At 47.1% G+C, this 20,906-nt stretch overlaps 1 protein-coding gene across 1 annotated transcript in view; it reads right to left on the bottom strand.

Annotated features, from left to right (window-relative positions):
- LOC137374039 (Intraflagellar transport protein 43 homolog) overlaps positions 1 to 20,906 on the bottom strand; it is a 138,938-nt gene that overhangs the window by 93,182 nt on the left and 24,850 nt on the right. The window contains exon 3 of the mRNA XM_068039823.1: positions 16,094 to 16,158. Within this exon, the coding sequence (XP_067895924.1) occupies positions 16,094 to 16,158 (65 nt within the window). The remainder of the gene's footprint in view (positions 1 to 16,093; positions 16,159 to 20,906) is intronic.

Genomic DNA, 20,906 nt, shown 5'->3' on the forward strand with positions numbered 1-20,906 from the left:
GACCATTCATTTTGTCCCGAATTATTCAAGAGTTTCTCCAACATCGAAGTTAAGGTCTGTTACGAGGTTTTAAGGCATTCCTTAGCCACAGCACATGCTTTACAAAGTTGCCAGCGTAAGGCTGACATATAATTTAACGAGGTTTCCTCCTTTTGATCTAGAAATGTTTCTTCGATCAGCTTAAGGTGGCCTCTTACCTCATGTCCGCAGACCAGTTCAAATGGACTGAAGCTCGTCATTTCATTGGGTGAATCTCTAGCAGCGAACAACAGAAAAGCTAAACCCTTGTCCCAACTTGGGGTATTCACAGCAGTAGGCTCTGATCATGGTTTTCAGAGTTTGATTAAACCCTTCCAGAGCCCCTAGTGACTGTGGGTGGCACGCTGAGGATTTTAGCTGTTCGATGCTGAGGTTATGCATCATCTCCTGGAATAACCGGGACCTAAAATTAGATCCTTGATCTGACTGGATCTCTTTAGGCAGCTGTAGCAGCTGTAAAACTGGGTCATCCCCTCAACCACGGCTTTTGCTGAGATTTTTCTTTGGGTTGTGGCCTCTGGGAATCAGGTGGCCATATCCATGATTGGTAAGAGGTATTGAAAACATGTCCTACTTCTAGGTAAAAGTCTCACACAATCTACCAGAAATCTGCTGAAGGGTTCTTCGAAGGCAGGTATTGGATATTAGTGGAACAGGCTTGATTGCAGGCTGTGGTTTCCCAACAACCTGGCAGGTCATACAAAATATAACCACTTCTTGGTGGAGGTGAGCCCAATAAAAGTGCGGGCTTATCCAGGCCTGCGTCTTTCAAATACCCACGTGCCCACTCATTGGGATTTTGTGGGCAAGCCTCAAGATTTCCCTACAATATTCGGGGGAGCTAAAATTTGACGGATCACTGTCCACTCCTCCCCTGCAGGTTGCCGAAGAGATCTCCACTTTCTCATCACTGCCCTGTATTTTTTTTTAAGAAATAGCATTTGGGAACTCCTTCTGCCTCTGCTTCAGAATAGGCAGTATACACTATCCTTTTAAAGTCAGGATCTGCTTGCTGAGCCTCAATCAAGGAGGATTTGCTGAATACCTCCTTCTCGTCTCCTAAATCAGCTCTCTCAGTGGATCTGTTCACTAAGCAGGTCAGGGAATATTACAGGGACTTCCTCCTGTAACTGTTCCATCTCCCTGGCCTCATTTGGCTTGTCTAAGATTACCAGCGCTGCTATCACTCTACCCCCAGCCAAATCATTGTCTAACAGCAAATCTATTCCAGCCACAGGCAGACTGGAGACTATCCCTATGGTAACTGGTCCAGACACTAGGTTACACGCTAAGTAGACTTGATATAGGGGTACTGGCATGTACCCTCCTACAATGCCTTTGACCAGAACCCTCACATTCACCGAGCTCTCTGGTGGGAAGGTTATGCCTTCACCCAGCATTAATGATTGAGTAGCCCCTGTATCCCTGAGCAGGACAATTGACTTACTCCCCTCATTATAGGGGTACAGGGACACCTTTCCTGTTAAGACAAAATCCTGGTAACCCTCAGGGATTTTATCAGTTTCTACCACACTCATGGTGATATTCCTAGAGGAGTCCATCACCATGGTTAGCACCATAGTCTAGTCTGCCTTGCCACCTGTTAGGACATCCTTTCCTGGACTGGCCTTGTGAACCCCACAGACTGCCCCTTTAATTTCCAGCAGTCGGCTTTCACGTGCTCTGATTTATTACAGTGGGAACGCATGGGTCTTCTACCCTCTGCACCTTCCTTCCTGCCTTGTGGAGGGCCCCATGCATTCTCACTCCTATCCTCCCTTTCACTACCACCCCACCGCTTTTCACTATCCCACTTTCTGTCTTTACCAGATCTCAGGGGATTATTAGAGAAGGGTTTTCCCTGATTAAAGGGTTTGTGCATGAGTTCATCATCGTCTGCCATTGCAGCAGCATCCCTCAACTCTGTGACCCCTTGTTCCTCAATATGGGTCTTTACATTAATTGGCACACTATTTTTAAATTCCTCTAATAGGATAACTTCTCTAAGTTCTCACACAAAGGTTCTAATTTCAGAGATCTCATCCAGCGATTGAAAGCCATGTGTTTAACTTGCTCAAATTCAATGAAGGTTTGAGCAGGCCTTTTTCGAGTATTTCTGAATTTTTGTCGATATGCCTCAGGGACTAACTCATTGGCATTTAAAACAGCAGTCCTGGCTTGCTCAGGATCTAAAGAGCTTTGCTCTGACAATATGGAGTCAGCTTCATGGGCTCTTCCCGCTAATTTGCCTTGTAAAAGGAGGGTCCAAGACGCTTTTGGTCACTTTAACCTGTGAGCAATTTTCTCAAATGAGATAAAATATGATTCAACTTCATCCTCATTAAATTTTGGCACGAATCGTGAGTATCTCAGGAGATCAAAGCTTTTCTCCGAAATGGGGTCAGTATTTGAAATCCTGACAGCACCCTCACTTTGCAATTTCACTCTTTCCCTCTCTGACTCAAATTGTCTCGTCTCTCTCTCTCTCTCCCTTTGCATATCTCTCTCCTTTTGCTCTTTTTCCTTTTGAAACTCTAATTCCATTCTCCGCATTTTCATTTGAATTCACTTTGTCAGCCTCAGGTTCCAAGACTGATTCTTCTGGTTCTGGGACAATATCAAAACTACCAGCCAGAGTTTTTAAGGATCACGGGCTTTCTTTCTTTTGGCACCTGATTAGCTACAGCTTTCAGTTGCTCAACATTTAATGAATTTAATGCACCCCAAGATAACTCTTCCTGTTCTCCAGCTGCTTTGGCATCGAATGTGCCATGTATTAACTGTTTTTGCACAGTAAAAATAATACAAGAAAACGGGCTGATTTATTTTTTCCCAATTTATGATCAATTTACCTCCCTTGTCCAATTCACTCAAAGAACAAAGAACAGTACAGCACAGGAACAGGCCATTCGGCCCTCCAAGCCTGCGCCGATCTCGATGCCTGTCGAAACTAACACCTTCTGCACTTCCGGGGTCCGTATCCCTCTATTCCCATCCTATTCATGTATTTGTCAAGATGCCTCTTAAACGTCGCTTTCATATCTGCTTCCACCACATCCCCTGGCAGCAAGTTCCAGGCACTCACCACCCTCTGTGTAAAGAACTTGCCTCGCACATCCCCTCTCAACTTTTCCCCTCGCACCTTAAACCTATGTCCCCTAGTAACTGACTCTTCCACCCTGGGAAAAAGCTTCTGACTATCCACTCTGTCCATGCCGCTCATAACTTTGTAAACCTCTATCATGTCGCCCCTCCACCTCCGTCGTTCCAGTGAAAACAATCTGAGTTTTTCCAACCTCTCCTCATAGCTAATGCCCTCCAGACCAGGCAACATCCTGGTAAACCTCCTCTGTACCCTCTCCAAAGCCTCCACATCCTTCTGGTAGTGTGGCGACCAGAATTGCACGCAATATTCTAAGTGTGGCCTAACTAAGTTTCTGTACAGCTGCAACATGACTTACCAATTTTTGTACTCTATGCCCCGACCGATGAAGGCAAGCATGCTGTATGCCTTTTTGACTACCTTATCCACCTGCGTTGCCACTCATTTAATTAAATGTTTCAATTCCCGGACAATGAGCCCCCAATCTGTTACGGACAGATGGGAGATCGGGATGGTTGCTCCTTCTTCACCTCTCAACTGATTGAAGACAGCGTTTGGTTTAAAAAATGTTTTTTTCCCTGAGCGTTTTAATGGTCAACAAATGGCAAATGACAGGTTTTCTCATAAGTTTAAAAGAAAGATAAATGTTTATTATACAACATCCAAAAATGTATGCAATTTCACCCACTCTCATACGCATACAGATATACACATACATGCACACACACAAGAAAAGATAGAGATTAAAAGACAACATGCATTTAGGTCTGATGATTTAAAAGTGTCCTTTGTTTAACCTATATTTACCAGGGTGAAAACCTGAAACAGTGCAAGCCTCTATTCTTTTCTCTTGTTCCCTGAAGAAAGACTTGGCAGGTTTAGGAAAACAGATGCACTGCTGCAGACTTTTGTTTTCATTCGTTCATGGGATGTGGGCGTCACTGGCCAGGCCAGTATTTATTGCCCACCCCTAATTGCCCTTGAGAAGGTGGTGGTGAGCTGCCTTCTTGAACCGCTGCAGTCCATGTGAGGTAGGTACACCCACAGTGCTGTTAGGAAGGGAGTTCCAGGATTTTGACCCAGCGACAGTGAAGGAACAGCGATATAGTTCCAAGTCAGGATGGTGTGTGACTTGGAGGGGAACTTGCAGGTGGTGGTGTTCCATGTATTTGCTGTCCTTGTCCTTCTAGTTGGTAGAGGTCGTGGGTTTGGAAGGTGCTGTCTAAGGAGCCTTGGTGAGTTGCTGCAGTGCATCTTGCAGATGGTACACACTGCTGCCACTGTGCGTCGGTGGTGGAGGGAGTGAATGTTTAAGTTGGTGGATGGGGTGCCAATCAAGTGGGCTGCTTTGTCCTGGATGATGTTGAGCTTCCTCAGCTGATAAGATGATGAAGGGAATGAACTGTGTGTATAGACAGTTTGTTTCAACTTTAAATAGGTTATGGAGGAGCAGCCCTCACAATCCTATTACACAAGGCCCGAACTCGGTTAGCTGTTGGAAAGTTTTCCCAGAGAATAATAGACTGTGGAATAAGTAGCTGCCTTGTGCTGTGAACGCTGACTTGCTCAATTCCTTTAAGTAAGAGCGGAATCTGTTTCTGGCTGGGTCATTTTCCCCCCCTAGCCCTCTCTCCAGCCTCCTATCCCCCGCCCCCAGTTCTCCCCTCCACTCCTGTTCCTTACTGGGTTAGGGTCCGAGGAGCTCTAATCGCAGTCCCTCCAGCCAAATGGCCATTCTCCCTGCCCAGATCCATCATGTATCGACAGAATATTTCCGCATAGGAAGCAGTAAAGCCGAGGCTGACTGTGTACTCACTGACACCCGACCTGTGCATTGTCCAGAAATGCTGGTGGGTCTCAAGCTTAAGTATAGCTGCACCAGATGGAATGGTAACAGTCAGGTTATATTAAATAGATATATATATCCACATATAGTCAATGCAGAGAAATCTGAAGTGATACATTTTGGTAGGAAGAACATGGACAGACAATATAAAATAAAGTGCATACGTCATTGAAGGTGGCAGGACAGGTTGAGAGAGCGGTTAATAAAGCATACAGGGCTTTATTAATAGGGGCATTGAGTACAAGAGCAAGGAAGTTATGATGAACTTGTATAAGACACTAGTTCAGCCTCAGCTGGAGTATTGCATCCAGTTCTGGGCGCCGCACTTTCGGAAAGACATGAGGACATTGGAGAGAATACAGAAAAGATTCAGGAGAATGGTTCCAGGGATGAGGAATTTCAGTTATGAAGATAGATTGGAGAAGTTGGGACTGTTTTCCTTGGAGAAAAGAAGAGTGAGAGGAGATTTGATAGAGGTGTTCAAAATCATGAGGGGTCTGGACAGAGTAGACAGAGAGAAACTGTGCCCACTCATGAAAGAATCGAGAACGAGAGGGCACAGATACGAGGAAAAACTTTTTCAAGCAGCGAATGGTTAAGGTCTGGAATGCGCTGCCTGAGAGTGTGGTGGAAGCAGGTTCAATAGGGCATTCAAAAGGGAATTGGACTGTTATGTGAAAAGGAAGAATGTGCAGGGTTACGGGGAGAAGGCAGGGAAGTGGCACTAGGTGAAATGCTCATTAGGAGAGCTGTTGCAGACACGATGGGCCAAATTCTGTGCTGTAACAATTCTGTGACATATTAAAGATTAATTCGACAGTGGCTGCAGTGACTATACAGGGTCAGGTGCGAACACTACAGAGATCTGATGGCCATTCTTGTGTGCAATGTCCAGAGTATAATAAACAATCTCAGTCAGCAATGGCCTGCACAACAGTAAACCTCACCACTAAACAAGCTTATGTGTTAACAATGTACACAAAGCACAATGACATGTGGGGCCCACATTTGTCCAATGTAATGAAACCTATAGAATATGCGGACACTGGAGCTTTTGGGAACTTTGCTGAGGTTACCATAAGCAGGCAAAAAGACCCAACTTCCTCAAAGAGTCACTAATATATGAGTATTGTCACCTATATCTCAGTAGTTGCATGTAAGGAGTTAGAATCATAGAAAGTTTACGGCACAGAAAGAGGCCATTTAGCCCATCATGGCTGTGCCAACCAAAAACCGATCAACCTATTCTAACCCCACCTTCCAGCACTTGGTTTGTAGCCCTGTAGTTTACAGCACTTGAGGGACATATTCAGATTCGTTTTGAATAAGTTGAGGGTTTCTGCCTCAACTACCCTTTCAGGCAGTGAGTTCCAGACCATCACCACCCTCTGGGTGAAAAGATCTGTCCTCATCTCCCCTCTCATTTTTCTACCAATCACTTTAAATCTATGCCCCCTCTCTGCTACCCCACATGGACTGCAGCGGTTCAAGAAGGCAGCTCACCACCACCTTCTCAAGGGCAATTAGGGATGGGCAATAAATGCTGGCCTGGCCAGCGAGCCCTCATCCCATGAATGAATATTAAAAAAAACTGACCTCTCTGCTAAGGTGAATAGACCCTTCACCTCCACTCTATCCAGACCCCTCACAATTTTGTACATTTCAATCAGATCTTCCCTCAATCTTCTCTGTTCCAAGGAGAACAACCCCATCCTATCCAATCTTTCCTCCGAGCTGCATTTTTCCAGTCCTGGCAACATCCTCGTAAATCTCCTCTGTATCACAATTACATCCTTTCTGTAATGAGGTGACATGAACTGCACACAGTACTCAAGTTGTGGCCTAACCAAGGAGCTATACAGTTCCAGCATACCACCTTATCGAGCTGTCCTGCTACCTTCAGGGATCTGTGGATGTTCATTTCAAGGTCCCTCACTTCCTCTACACTTCTCAGTATTTTCCCATTAATTGTGTATTCCTTTGCCTTTTTTGACCTCCCCACTGCATCACCTCACGCTTCTCCAGGTTGAATCCATTTGCCAATTTTCTGCCCATCTGACCAGACCATCAGTATCTTCCTGCAGCCTACAGCTATCCTCCTTGCTATCTACCACATGCTCAATCTTTGTGTCATCTGCAGACTTCTTGATCATGCCCCCTACATTTACATCTAAATCGTTTATACCACAAAAATCAGGGGACCCAGTACTGAGCCCTGCAGAACGCCACTGGAAACAGCCCTCCGGTCGCTAAAACAGCCATCAACAATTACTCTTTGTTTCCTGCCACTGAGCCAATTTTGTATCCACCTTGCTGCATTTCCCTGGATCCCATGGGATTTTACTTTTTTAACCAGTCTGCCATGTGGAACCTTGTCAAAAGCCTTGCTAAAATCCATGTAGACGACATCAACTGCACTACCCTCATCTATCTTCCTTGTTGTTTCTTCAAAAAATTTGATCAAGTTGGTCAAACAAGATCTTCCCTTAACAAATCCATGCTGACTATTCTTGATTAACCTGTGCCTTTCTAAGTGACAGTTTATCCTTTCTCTCAGAATAGATTCCAATAATTTGCCCACTACTGAGGTGAGACTGACTGCCCTATAATTATTCACTCCCTTTTTAAACAGAGGTACAACGTTAGCAATTCTCCAATCCTCCGGCACCACACCTGTATCCAGTGAGGACTGGAAAATGATGGTCAGACCCTCTGCTATTTCCTCTCTTGCTTCTTTTAACAGCCTAGGATACATTTCATCTGGCCCTGGTGATTTATCAACTTTCAAGGATGCTAATCCCATTAATACTTATTGTCTCCCTATATTTACCACATCCAATACTTCACATTCTTCCTCCTTAACTACAATATCTGCATCGTCCCCCTCTTTTGTGAAGACAGACGCAAAGTATTCATGAAGAACCATAGTAACATCTTCCGCTCCTACACATATGTTACAGTTTTGAAATTTTATGAGCTCTACTCTCTCCTTAGTTATCCTCTTATTCTTAATGTATTGATAAAACATCTTTGGATTCACTTTGATTTTGCTTGTCAATATTCTTTCATGCCCTCTCTTTGCTTTCCTAATTTCCTTTTTGATTTGGTTGTGCTTTCCTGCCTCATTGACTTGATTTAATGAAGAGCGTTAACCAGATTTTTTCAGCATTTCGAAGACCACAAGCTTGTGTCAGAGATAAAGGATGCATAACAACATCCCATAATAACCCTACATAAGGGCAATAGCAATATATGACAATATTCTTTTGAAACGTAACAAGTAGGAACTCTGGTTACATATTCCCCCTACTCCTCCCTTAGCTCAACAGTGCTGATTTACCAAGGTCAGCACACAGCAGAAGTCATAAGAACTTAAATAAGAACTTAAGAAATAGGAATGGAAATGGACTGGTCAGTCCCTCGAGACTATTCCACCATTCAATATGATCATGGCTGATCCTTTACCTCAGCTCCACTTTCCCGCCTGCTCCCCATGATTCCCTGAGAGACAAAAGAATCTATTGATCTGTGTTGAATATGCTCAGCGATGGACCATTCACAACCCTCTGGGGTCGACAATTCCAAATATTCACAACCCTAGGAGTGAAGAAATTTCTCCTCATCTCATTCCTAAACGATCAACCCCTTATCCTGAGACTGTGCCCTCATGTTCCAGACTCCCCAGTCAGGGGAAACAACCTCTCAGTGTCTACCCTATCCAGCCCCTTCAGAATCTTCGATGTTTCAATGAGATTACTTCTCATTCTTCTAAACTCCAGAGTATCGGCTCAATTTACTCAGCCTCTCATCATAGGACAAACCTCTCATTCCAGGAACCAATCTAATGAATCTTCACTGTACTGTCTCCAAGGCAAGTACTTAGTTTAAGAGGCATCTTGACAAATACATGAATAGGATGGGAATAGAGGGATACAGTCCCCGGAAGTGCAGATGGTTTTAGTTTAGACAGGCATCAAGGTCGGCGCAGGCTTGGAGGGCCGAATGGCCTGTTCCTGTGCTGTACTGTTCTTTGTTCTTAGTAATGGAGACCAAAACTGCACACAGTACTCCAGGTGTGCTCTCCCCAAACCCCTGTACAATTGTCACAAGACTTCCTTGTTCTTGTACTCCAGTCCCCTTGCAATAAAGTCCTAATTGTTTGCTGTACCTGCATGCTAACTTTCTGCTCAATTCCTCTGCCCCCCCCTCACTCACCTAACCTGCCCCCCACTGAATTTGTCGCATTCCGTTCTCTCAAGTCTAACCCCGACATTGTCATCAAACCTGCAGACAAGGGTGGTGCTGTTGCTGTATGGCGTACCGACCTCTACCTTGCAGAGGCTCAACGCCAACTCTCAGACACTTCTTCCTACTTCCCCCTGGACCATGACCCCCACCACCGAATATCAAGCTACTGTCCACAAGACTGTCACTGACCTCATCTCCTCCGGAGATCTTCCCCCTACAGCTTCCAACCTCATAGTCACGCAGCCCCGGACAGCCCGCTTCTACCTCCTTCCCAAAATCCACAAACAGGACTGCCCCAGCATACCCATTGTCTCAGTCTGTTCCTGAACTTATTTCTTTCTATCTTGACTCTATCTTTTCTCTGCTGGTCCAGTCTCTTCCCACCTACATCCGGGACTCTTCTGACGTCCAACATCATTTTGACAATTTCCAGTTTCCTGGCCCTAACCGCCTCCTCTTCACTATGGATGTTCAATCTCTCTACACCTCCATCCCCCACCAGGACAGTTTGAGGGCTCTCCGCTTATTCCATGAACAGAGGCCCAACCAGTCCCCATCCACCACCACCCTCCTCCGCCTGGCTGAACTTGTTCTCACATTGAACAACTTCTCCTTCAACTCCACTCACTTCCTTCAAGTAAAAGGTGTTGCTATGGGTATCCGTATGGGTCCTAGTTATGCCTGTCTTTTTGTGGGATATTCCTTGTTCCAGTTCTACTCAGGCCCCCTCCCCCAACTTTTCCAGTACATTGATGACTGTATTGATGCCGTTTCCTGCTCCCGCCCGGAACTAGAAAACTTTATTGACTTTGCTTCTAATTTCCACCCTTCTCTCACCTTTATATGGTCCATCTTCAAGGGCTCTGCTGCACAGCAGGGGAGGAAAAGGGGTGGAAGGGTGATAGGGGATTCTATTGTAAGGGGTGCAGACAGGCGTCTCTGTGGCCACAAACGAGACTCCAGGATGGTATGTTGCCTCCCTGGTGCTAGGGTCAAGGATGTCTCGGAGCGGCTGCAGAACATTCTGAAAGGGGAGGGTGAGCAGCCAGAGGTCGTGGTCCATATTGATACTAACGACATAGACAGGAAGAGAGATGAGGTCCTGCAAAGTGAATAGAGGGAGTTAGGCAGAAGGTTAAAAAGCAGGACCTCTAGGGCTGTAATCTCAGGATTACTTCCTGTGCCACGTGCTAGTGAGGGTAGGAATAGGAGGATTAGGCAAATGAAAGCGTGGCTGAAGAGCTGGTGTAGGCGGGAGGGCTTCTTGGATCATTGGGATCTCTTCTGGTGCAGAGGTGACCTGTACAAGAGGGACGGGTTGCATCTGAACTGGAAGGGGACCAATATCCTTGCAGGGAGTTTTTCTAGTACTACTCAGGAGGGTTTAAACTAGTCTGGCAGGGGGGTGGGACCCAAAGTAATAGTCTCTCCGATGAGATAGTTGAGGCAAATGTAGAGGTTAAAGCAAGCAAGTCCAGTAGGCAGGCCGGGCAGGGGCAGGACAGGGAGCGTGGAAAGTCTGGTAGGCTAAACTGCATTTACTTTAATGCAAGAAGCCTTACAGGTAAGGCAGATGAACTCAGAGCATGGATCGATGCACGGGATTGTGATATTATAGCTATTACGGAAACGTGGTTGAGGGATGGGCAGGACTGGCAGCTCAATGTTCCGGGGTACCGATGCTTCTGACATGAGAGAGGTGGAGGTAAGAGAGGAGGGGGAGTTGCTCTATTGATTAGGGAGGACATCACGGCAGTACTTAGAGAGGATATCCCGGGGGGAATGTCCAGCGAGGCCATTATCCCATCACTTTGATGGGATTATACTGTCGGCCCCCCAATAGTCAGAGGGAAGTGGAGGAGCATATATGTAGGGAAATCACAGATAGGTGGAGGAATTATAGCGTTGTAATAGTAGGTGATTTTAACTTCCCTAATATTGACTGGGACTGCCTTAGTGCTAAGGGATCAGATGGGGAAGAATTTGTTAAGTGTGTCCAGGATAGTTTTCTGAAGCAGTATGTGGATGCCCCTACTAGAGAAGGGGCTACAATCGACCTCCTCTTAGGATATAAGGATGGGCAGGTGGTTGATGTGTCAGTCGGGGAGCACTTTGGGACCAGTGACCATAACTCTATTAGCTTCAAGATAGTTATGGAAAAGGATAGGACTGGTCCTCAGGTTGAAGTCCTAAATTGGGGGAAGGCTAATTTCGATGGCATCAGACAGGAACTCTCAAAGGTTGAATGAGAGAGGCTGTTTACAGGTAAAGGGACGTCTGGTAAGTGGGAGGCTTTTAAAAGTGAGATAGGAAGAGTACAGGGCCGGCATGTGCCTGTTAGATGGAAGGGAAAGGCTGGCAAGTTTAGGGAACCTTGTTTGACGAAGGATATTGAGGGTCTGGTCAGGACAAAGAAGGAGGCATATGTCAGGTATAGGCAGCTGGGATCGAGTGAACCCCTCGAGGAGTATAGGGGATGTAGGAGTACACTTAAGTAGGAAATTAGGAGGGCGAAAAGGGGCCATGAGATTTCCCTGGCAGATAAGATAAAGGAGAATCCTAAAAGATTCTTTAAGTATATTAAGAGTAAAAGGGTAGCTCAGGAGAGAGTAGGTCCCCTTAAGGATCAGTGTGGTAATCTATGTGTGGAGCCACGGGAAATGGGAAAGGCCTTAAATGAATACTTCTCGTCTGTATTTACTGTGGAGAAGGTCATGGAAGCTAGTGAGTTCAAGGGAGGGAAAAGCGACATTCTGGAGCATATCAACATTACAAAGGAGGAGGTGTTGGAGGCTTTGAAGCGCATTAAGGTGGATAAATCCCCAAGGTCTGACCAGGTGTATCCTAGGTTTCTATGGGAAGCAAGGAAGGAGATTGCTGGGGCCCTGGCAGAGATTTTTGTATCATCGTTAGCCACGGGTGAGGTACTGGAAGACTGGAGGATAGCTAATGTTGTGCCTTTATTTAAGAAGGGTAGCAGGGATAAGCCAGGGAACTACAGGCCAGTGAGCCTTACATCAGTGGTGGGAAAGTTATTGGAAGGGATTCTGAGAGACAGGATTTATATGCATTTGGAAAGGCATGGTCTGATTAGGGACAGTCAGCATGACTTTGTGGGAAATCATGTCTCACGAATTTGATTGAGTTTTTCGAGGAGGTGACCAAGAGGATTGACGAGGGCAGGGCGATGGACGTTGTCTACATGGACTTTAGCAAGGCCTTTGACAAGGTCCCGCAAGGTAGGCTGGTCCAGAAGGTTCGAACACATGGGATCCAGGGTGAGCTAGCCAATTGGATACAAAATTGGCTTGGTGACAGGAGGCAGAGGGTGGTAGTGAAAGGTTGTTTTTCAGATTAGAGGCCGATGACCAGTGGTGTGCCACAGGGATCGTTGCTGGGCCCTCTGTTGTTTGTCATATATATTAATGACTTGGATGTGAATGTAGGGGGCATGATTAGTAAGTTTGCAGATGACACCAAAATTGGTGGTATAGTGGACAGTGAAGAAGGTTGTCCAAGGTTACAACAGGATATAGATCAACTGGGAAAGTGGGCAAGGGAGTGGCAAATGGAATTTAATGCAGACAAGTGCAAAGTGATGCATTTTGGGAAGTTAAACCAGGGCAGGACATATACAGTGAATGGCAGGGCCCTGGGGAGTGTTGTTGAGCAGAGAGACCTTGGGGTGCAAGTACGTAGTTCCCTGAAAGTGGCAACACAGGTAGACAGGGTGGTGAAGAAGGCGTGTGGCATGCTTGCCTTCATCGGCCGAGGCATTGAATGCAAGAGTTGGGACATCATGTTACAGTTGTACATAACGTTGGTTAGGCCGCATTTAGAGTACTGTGTGCAGTTCTGGTCGCCACACTACAGGAAAGATGTGATTAAGCTAGAGAGGGTGCAGAAAAGATTCACAGGGATGTTGCCTGGTTTGGAGGGCTTGAGTTATAAAGAGAGATTGGATAGGCTGGCTCTGTTTTCCCTGGAGTGAAGGAGGTTGAGAGGGGACATGATAGAGGTATATAAAATTATGAGAGGCATAGATAGGGTAGATAGCCAGAGTCTGTTTCCCGGTAAGGGTGACTAAAACTAGAGGGCACAGATTTAAGGTGAGAGGGAGGAGGATTAAATGGGATCAAAGGGGTAAATTTTTCACACAAAGAATAGTGGGTATCTGGAATGAGCTGCCTGAGGAGGTGGTGGAGGCAGGAACAGTAGCTATATTTAAGAGGCATCTGGAATGAGCAAGGCATAGAGGGATATGGAATTAATGCAGGCAGGTGGGATTAGTATAGATAGGCATTATGGTCGGCATGGACGCGGTGGGTTGAAGGGCCTGTTTCTGTACGACTCTATAACTCTTTGACACTTCCCTTCCCTTCCTCGACTTCTCTGTCTCCATCTCTGGGGATAGGTTGTCTACTAATATCCATTATAAGCCCACCGACTCCCACAGCTACCTCGACTACACTTCTTCACACCCTACCTCCTGTAAGGACTCCATTCCATTCTCCCAGTTTCTCCGTCTCCAAAGCATCTGCTCTGAGGATGCAACCTTCCATGACAGCACCTCTGATATGTCTTCCTTTTTCCTCAACCGAGGACTCCCCCCCACTGTTGTTGACAGGGCCCTCAACCATGTCCGGCCCATTTCCCGCACCTCTACCCTCATCCCTTCCCCTCCCTCCCAGAACCATGACAGGGTTCCCCTTGTCCTCACTTTTCATCTCACCAGCCTCCATATCCAAAGGATCATCCTCCGCCATTTCCACCACCTCCAGCGTGATGTCACTACCAAACGCACCTTCCCCTGTCAGCATTCCCAGGGGATCATTCCCTCCGTGACACCCTGGTCCACTCTTCCATTACCCCACCACCTCGTCCCCTTCCCACGGCACCTTCCCCTGCAATCGCAGGAGGTGTAATACCTGCCCATTTACCTCCTCTCTCCTCACTATCCAAGGCCCCAAACACTCCTTTCAGGTGAAGCAGCGATTTACTTGTACTTCTTTCAATGTAAGTATTCGCTGCTCACAGTGTGGTCTCCTCTACATTGGGGAGACCAAGCGCAGACTGGGTGACCGCTTTGCGGAACATCTCCGCTCAGTCCAAAAGCATGACCATGAGCTTCCGGTTGCTGCTCTCATGCTCACATCTCTGTCCTGGGATTGCTGCAGTGTTCCAGTGAACATCAACGCAAGCTCGAGGAACAGCATCTCATCTACCGATTAGGCACACTACAGCCTGCCGGACTGAACATTGAGTTCAATAATTTCAGAGCATGGCGGGATCCCCTTTTATATTTTTAGTTTTTTCTTTTTCTCTTTTATTTGTTTATTTTATTTTAGTTTGTTTCTACTGTGCCTACCCACTGTTATCTTTTTCATGTTTGAGCTTGGGGCCAGGGCTGTTCATTTTTCTGTCAATTAACACCCTCTCTGCACTAACGCTTTGTCTTTCAACACACCATTAACATACACTTTGCCTTTGCTCCATGACCTTCTGGTCAGTTATTCTCTGACCTTGTCCTATCAACACCTTCCATTTTGTTATCTCTTGCCCCACCCCCGCTTTACTTGCTTAAAACCTTTTACATTTCTAACCTTTGCCAGTTCTGATGAAGGATCACTGACCAGAAACATTAACTCTGCTTCTCTCTCCACAGATGCTGCCAGACCTGCTGAGTATTTCCAGCATTTCTTCTTTTTATTTCAGATTTCCAGCATCGGCAGTATTTTGCTTTTATTTTATGCTAACTTTCTGTGTTCCTTGTACAGCAAATTGCTCTGAACATCAATATTTAGAAGTTTCACATCTTTTAAAAAATATTCTGCTTTTCTATTCTTACGACCAAAGTGAATAAATTACTCTTCCCCAAATTACACTCCATCTGCCACCTTGTTATCCACTCACTTAACCGGTCTACCTCACTTTGTGTCCTCCCTACAGCTTACATTCTCACCTAGCTTTATATTGTCAGCAAACTTAGATACATTGGGCTGGATTTTACCTTAGATGGCCGTGAATTCACCACTGACGTGAAAGTCAGCAGCTATCGCTGGGCGGCCTTTCACGTCCCCAGCACGCCCGTTTGCCATGGGTAAAATGCCCGTGGAGGCGTGCGAGGGCCCTTAACTGGCCACTTAAGGGCCTTGATTAGCCTCGGGTGGGCGGGCCATTTCCCCCCCCCCACCTCCCCCCGCCTGACGCTGTAAACTTGGCCGGAGGCGGAAGTGGGGCGGGTAGGCCTCCGGGAGCCTCCCGCTCAATTACACACCGCCCCCACACCACCATCCAACCCGCTGGGGCAGGCGTAAAATTCAGCCCACTATTCTTGGTCTCTTCATCTAAATTATCACTCCAAATTATAAATAGCTGAGCCCCCAACAGTGATCCTTGCAGTATTCCACTAGTTACAGCCTGCTAACTTGAAAATGCCCCATTTATCCCGACTCTCTCCATCTTCTCTGTTAACCATCCATGCTAATATATTACCCCAACTCCATGAGCCCTTATCTTGCTTATTAATCTTTTCTGTGGCACCTTATCGAATGCCTTTTAGAAATCTAGGTATACTAAAACTACTGGTTCCCCTTTAGCTACCCTACCAGTTACATCCTGAAAAATTTTAATACATTTGTTAAACAGGAGTTCCCTTTCGTAAAATCATGCTGACTTTGTCTGATCATACTATGATTTTCTAAACGTATTGTTAAGATTTCCTAAACAACAGGTTTCAGTATTTTCCTGATGACTGATGTCAGAGGTCGAACCTGGTCTGTACAGTTCAGCTATGTTATTTGCACTGGCAACTGGGAGCCCTTTAAAATCCCTGTGATTGTGGATTTGGTACTTACTTGGATGAGCGAGGGGTGTCATCAGCCCATCCTCCCTGCCGACGTGCAGGTTTGCTTGGAGGACCCTGCAACAAATACAAAGGTTAACTGAATTCCCCACCAACAGAACACAGCACAGCAAGTATCAGTGCCCTGGGAACTGTACCCCAGTGAGAGTCAGTGTGTGTGGGACCTGTAACCCAGAGAGAGTCAGTGTGTGTGGGACCTGTAACCCAGAGACAGTCAGTGCGTGTGGGACCCATAGCCGAGTGAGAGTCAGTGTGTGTGGGACCAGTACCCCAGTGAAAGCCAGTGTGTGTGGGACCCGCACCCCAGTGAGAGTCAGCGTGTGTGGGACCCGCACCCCAGTGAGAGTCAGTGTGTGTGGGACCCGTACCCTAGTGAGAGTCAGTGTGTTTGGAACCCGTACCCCAGTGAGAGTCAGTGTGTGTGGGACCCGCACCCCAGTGAGAGTCAGTGTGTGTGGGACCCGCACCCCAGTGAGAGTCAGTGTGTGTGGGACCCGCACCCCAGTGAGAGTCAGTGTGTGTGGGACCCGCACCCCAGTGAGAGTCAGTGTGTGTGGGACCAGTACCCCAGTGAGAGTCAGTGTGTGTGGGACCCGCACCCCAGTGAGAGCCAGTGTGTGTGGGACCCGCACCCCAGTGAGAGCCAGTGTGTGTGGGACCCGCACCCCAGTGAGAGTCAGTGTGTGTGGGACCCGCACCCCAGTGAGAGTCAGTGTGTGTGGGACCCGCACCCCAGAGAGAGTCAGTGTGTGTGGGACCCGTACCTGAGTGAGAGTCAGTGTGTGTGGGACCCGCACCCCAGTGAGAGTCAGTGTGTGTGGGACCCGCACCCCAGTGAGAGTCAGTGTGTGTGGGACCCGCAACCCAGTGAGAGTCAGTGTGTGGGACCCGCACCCCACTTCGAGTCAGTGTGTGTGGGACCCGCACCCCAGTGAGAGTCAGTGTGTGTGGGACCCGCACCCCACTGCGAGTCAGTGTGTGTGGGACCCGCACCCCAGTGAGAGTCAGTGTGTGTGGGACCCGCACCCCAGTGAGAGTCAGTGTGTGTGGGACCCGCACCCCAGTGAGAGTCAGTGTGTGTGGGACCCGCACCCCAGTGAGAGTCAGTGCGTGTGGGACCCGCACCCCAGTGAGAGTCAGTGTGTGTGGGATCCGTACCCCAGTGAGAGTCAGTGTGTGTGGAACCCGTACCCCAGTGAGAGTCAGTGTGTGTGGAACCTGTAACCCAGACAGAGTCAGTGTGTGTGTGGGACACATACCACAGTGAGAGTCCGTGTGTGTGGTACCCGTACCCCAGTGAGAGTCAGTGTGTGTGGGACCCGTACCCCAGTGAGAGTCAGTGTGTGTGGGACCCGCACCCCAGTGAGAGTCAGTGTGTGTGGGACCCGCACCCCAGTGAGAGTCAGTGTGTGTGGGACCCGCACCCCAGTGAGAGTCAGTGTGTGTGGGACCTGTAACCCAGAGAGAGTCAGTGTGTGTGGGACCTGTAACCCAGAGACAGTCAGTGTGTGTGGGACCCATACGCCTGTGAGAATCAGTGTCTGTGGAACCCGTACCCCAGTGAGAATCAGTGTCTGTGGAACCCATACCCCAGTGAGAGTCAGTGCGTGTGGAACCCATACCCCAGTGAGAATCAGTGTCTGTGGAACCCGTACCCCAGTGAGAATCAGTGTCTGTGGAACCCATACGCCTGTGAGAGTCAGTGTGTGGAACTGTTCTTGTAAAAGAGGAAAGGCCCAAGTTGGAACAGCAAACTGCTGAGTAAGGAGTTAGTACTTTGCTTTTACTGAAGGGGACACTCTATATTCAATAAACTTCTTGATTTTTTCTATTTAATTTTCAAAAATACAGTTCTGAGGAATGTTGAGAGACCACGTTGCTTAAAATAATAAATGACTAACTGGAGTGTGGGAAAAAGGCTGATGGGAGGCCAAGGACACATTCTCTTCCCGGCAATCTGTGACCTGGCACAGATACAGCAGGAGCTAACCTGACCCCAGCCTGCCAGGCACTTCACCAAGAGAGGCCAGGCCATAGTATTACACAAGATCCAACAAGACGGGAGGCATTGCAGCTTGGACACAGTGGCCACAGGGCAGATAAACACTGCTACAGGTATTGTGTGTGTGTGTTTATATACATGTGTGTACGCGTGCGTGGGTACGCGTACGTGTAGGTGTGTGCGTGCGCGCGTGTCGGGAACCAGAGGACACCAATATAAGGCAACTGGCAGAAGAAGCAACAGCGACATGAGGAAAGCCTTTTTACGCAGCGAGTGGTTTAGATCAGGAATTATTTTTTAATTCATTCATGGGATGTGGGCTTCGCTGGCAAGGCCAGCATTTATTGCCCATCCCTAATTGCCCTTGGTGGGTGAGCTGGCTTCTTGAACCGTTGCAGTCCATTTGGTGTAGGTACACCCACAGTGCTGTTAGGAAGGGAGTTCCAGGATTTTGACCCAGCGACAGTGAAGGAACAGCGATATAGTTCCAAGTCAGGATGGTGTGTGACTTGGAGGGGAACTTGCAGGTGGTGGTGTTCCCATGTATTTGCTGCCCTTGTCCTTCTAGTTGGTAGAGGTCACGGGTTTGGAAGGTGCTGTCTAAAGAGCCTTGGTGCATTGCTGCAGTCCATCTTGTAGATGGTACACACTGCTGCCACTGGGCATCGATGGTGGAGGGAGTGAATGTTTGTCGATGGGGTGCCAACCAAGCGGGCTGCTTTGTCCTGGATGGTGTCGAGCTTCTTGAGTGTTGTTGGAGCTGCACCCATCCAGGCAAGTGGTGAGTATTCCATTACACTCCTGACTTGTGCCTTGTAGATGGTGGACAGGCTTTGGGGAGTCAGGAGGTGAGTTACTCGCCACAGGATTCCTAGCCTCTGACCTGCTCTTGTAGCCACAGTACTTATATGGCTACTCCAGTTCAGTTTCTGGTCAATGGTAGCCCCTAAGATGTTGATAGTGGGGGTTTCAGCAATCATAATGCCATTGAATGTCAAGAGGAGATGGTTAGATTCTCTCTTGTTGGAGATGATCATTGCCTGGCACTTGTCTGGTGCGAACATTACTTGCCATTTTTCAGCTCAAGCCTGGATATTGTCCAGGTCTTGCTGCATTTCTACATTGAGGCCAAAACATTGTATATTTTCAAGAAGGAGTTAGATATCACTCTTGGGGGGAAAGGGATCAAAGGATATGGGGAGAAAGCAGGAACAGGTTACTGATTGGATGATCATAATGAATGGCAGAGCAGGCTCGAAGGGCCGAATGACCTACTCCTGCTCCTATTTTCTATGTTTCTACATGGACTGCTTCACTACTGCCTATGACTGTGGTGGAGGCCAATTCAATCGTGGTCTTCAAAGGGAATTGGATAATTATAGGAGAGAAAAAATTTGCAGTGCTACAGGAAAGGGGCGGGGGCATGGAACTAGCAAAGTTACTCTCGCAGAGAGCCAGCACAAACACAACGGGCCATTTAGCCTCCATTCTATGACTGCAACTGTGAGGAGGATAGTGTAGAACTTCAAAAGGACATAGACAAGTTGGTGGAATGGGCAGACAGGTGGCAGATGAAGTTCAATGCAGAGAAATGTGAAGTGATTCATTTTGGTAGAAGAACATGGAGAGACAATATATAATAAAGGGTACAATTCTAAAGGGGGTGCAGGAGCAGAAGGACCTGGGTGTAGATGTGCATAAGTCATTGAAGGTGGCAGGACAGGTTGACAGCCCAGTCAATAAAGCATACAGTATCCTGGGCTTTATTAATAGGGACATAAGAGTACGAGAGAAAGGAAGTTATGTTGAACTTGTATAAGACACTAGTTCGGCCTCAGCTGGAGTATTGTGTCCAGTTCTGGGGACCGCACTTTAGGAAAGATGTGAGGACATTGGAGAGAGTACAGAAAAGATTCAGGAGAATAGTTCCAGGGATGAGGAATTTCAGTTATGAAGATAGATTGGAGAAGTTAGGACTGTTTTCCTTGGAGAAGAGGAGGCTGAGAGGTGATTTGATAGAGGTATTCAAAATCATGAGGGGTGTGGACAGAGTAGATGGAGAGAAACTGTTTCCACTCGTGAAAGGATTGAGAACAAGAGGGAACAAATTTAAAGTATTTGGTAAAAGAAGTAAAAATGACATGAGGAAAAACTTTTTCACACAGCAAATGGTTAAAGGTCTGGAATGCGCTGCCTGAGAGTGTGGTGGAGAAGGTTCAATTGAAGCATTCAAAAGGGAATTAGACAGTTATATGAAAAGGAAGAATGTGCAGGGTTATGGTGAGAAGGCAGAGGAATGGAACTGAGGGAACTGCTCTTTCGGACAGCCAGTGTGGACACGATGGGCTGAATGGCCTCCTTCTGTAACAATTCTGTGATTTCTATGTAAAAGTTCCCACAGCACTATTTTTTTTTTAAGAACATTACAGCGCAGTACAGGCCCTTTGGCCCTCGATGTTGCGCCGACCTGTGAAACCATCTGACCTACACTATTCCATTTTCATCCATATGTCTATCCAATGACCACTTAAATGCCCTTAAAGTTGGCGAGTCTACTACTTTTGCAGGCAGGGCGTTCCACGCCCCTACTACTCTCTGAGTAAAGAAACTACCTCTGACATCTGTCCTATATCTATCACCCCTCAACTTAAAGCTATGTCCCCTCGTGTTTGCCATCACCATCCGAGGAAAAAGACTCTCACTATCCACCCTATCTAACCCTCTGATTATCTTATATGTCTCTATTAAGTCACCTCTCCTCCTCCTTCTCTCCAACGAAAACAACCTCAAGTCCCTCAGCCTT

Source organism: Heterodontus francisci, chromosome 9, assembly GCF_036365525.1.
Source record: "Heterodontus francisci isolate sHetFra1 chromosome 9, sHetFra1.hap1, whole genome shotgun sequence".
NCBI classification, from domain to species: Eukaryota; Metazoa; Chordata; class Chondrichthyes; order Heterodontiformes; family Heterodontidae; genus Heterodontus; species Heterodontus francisci.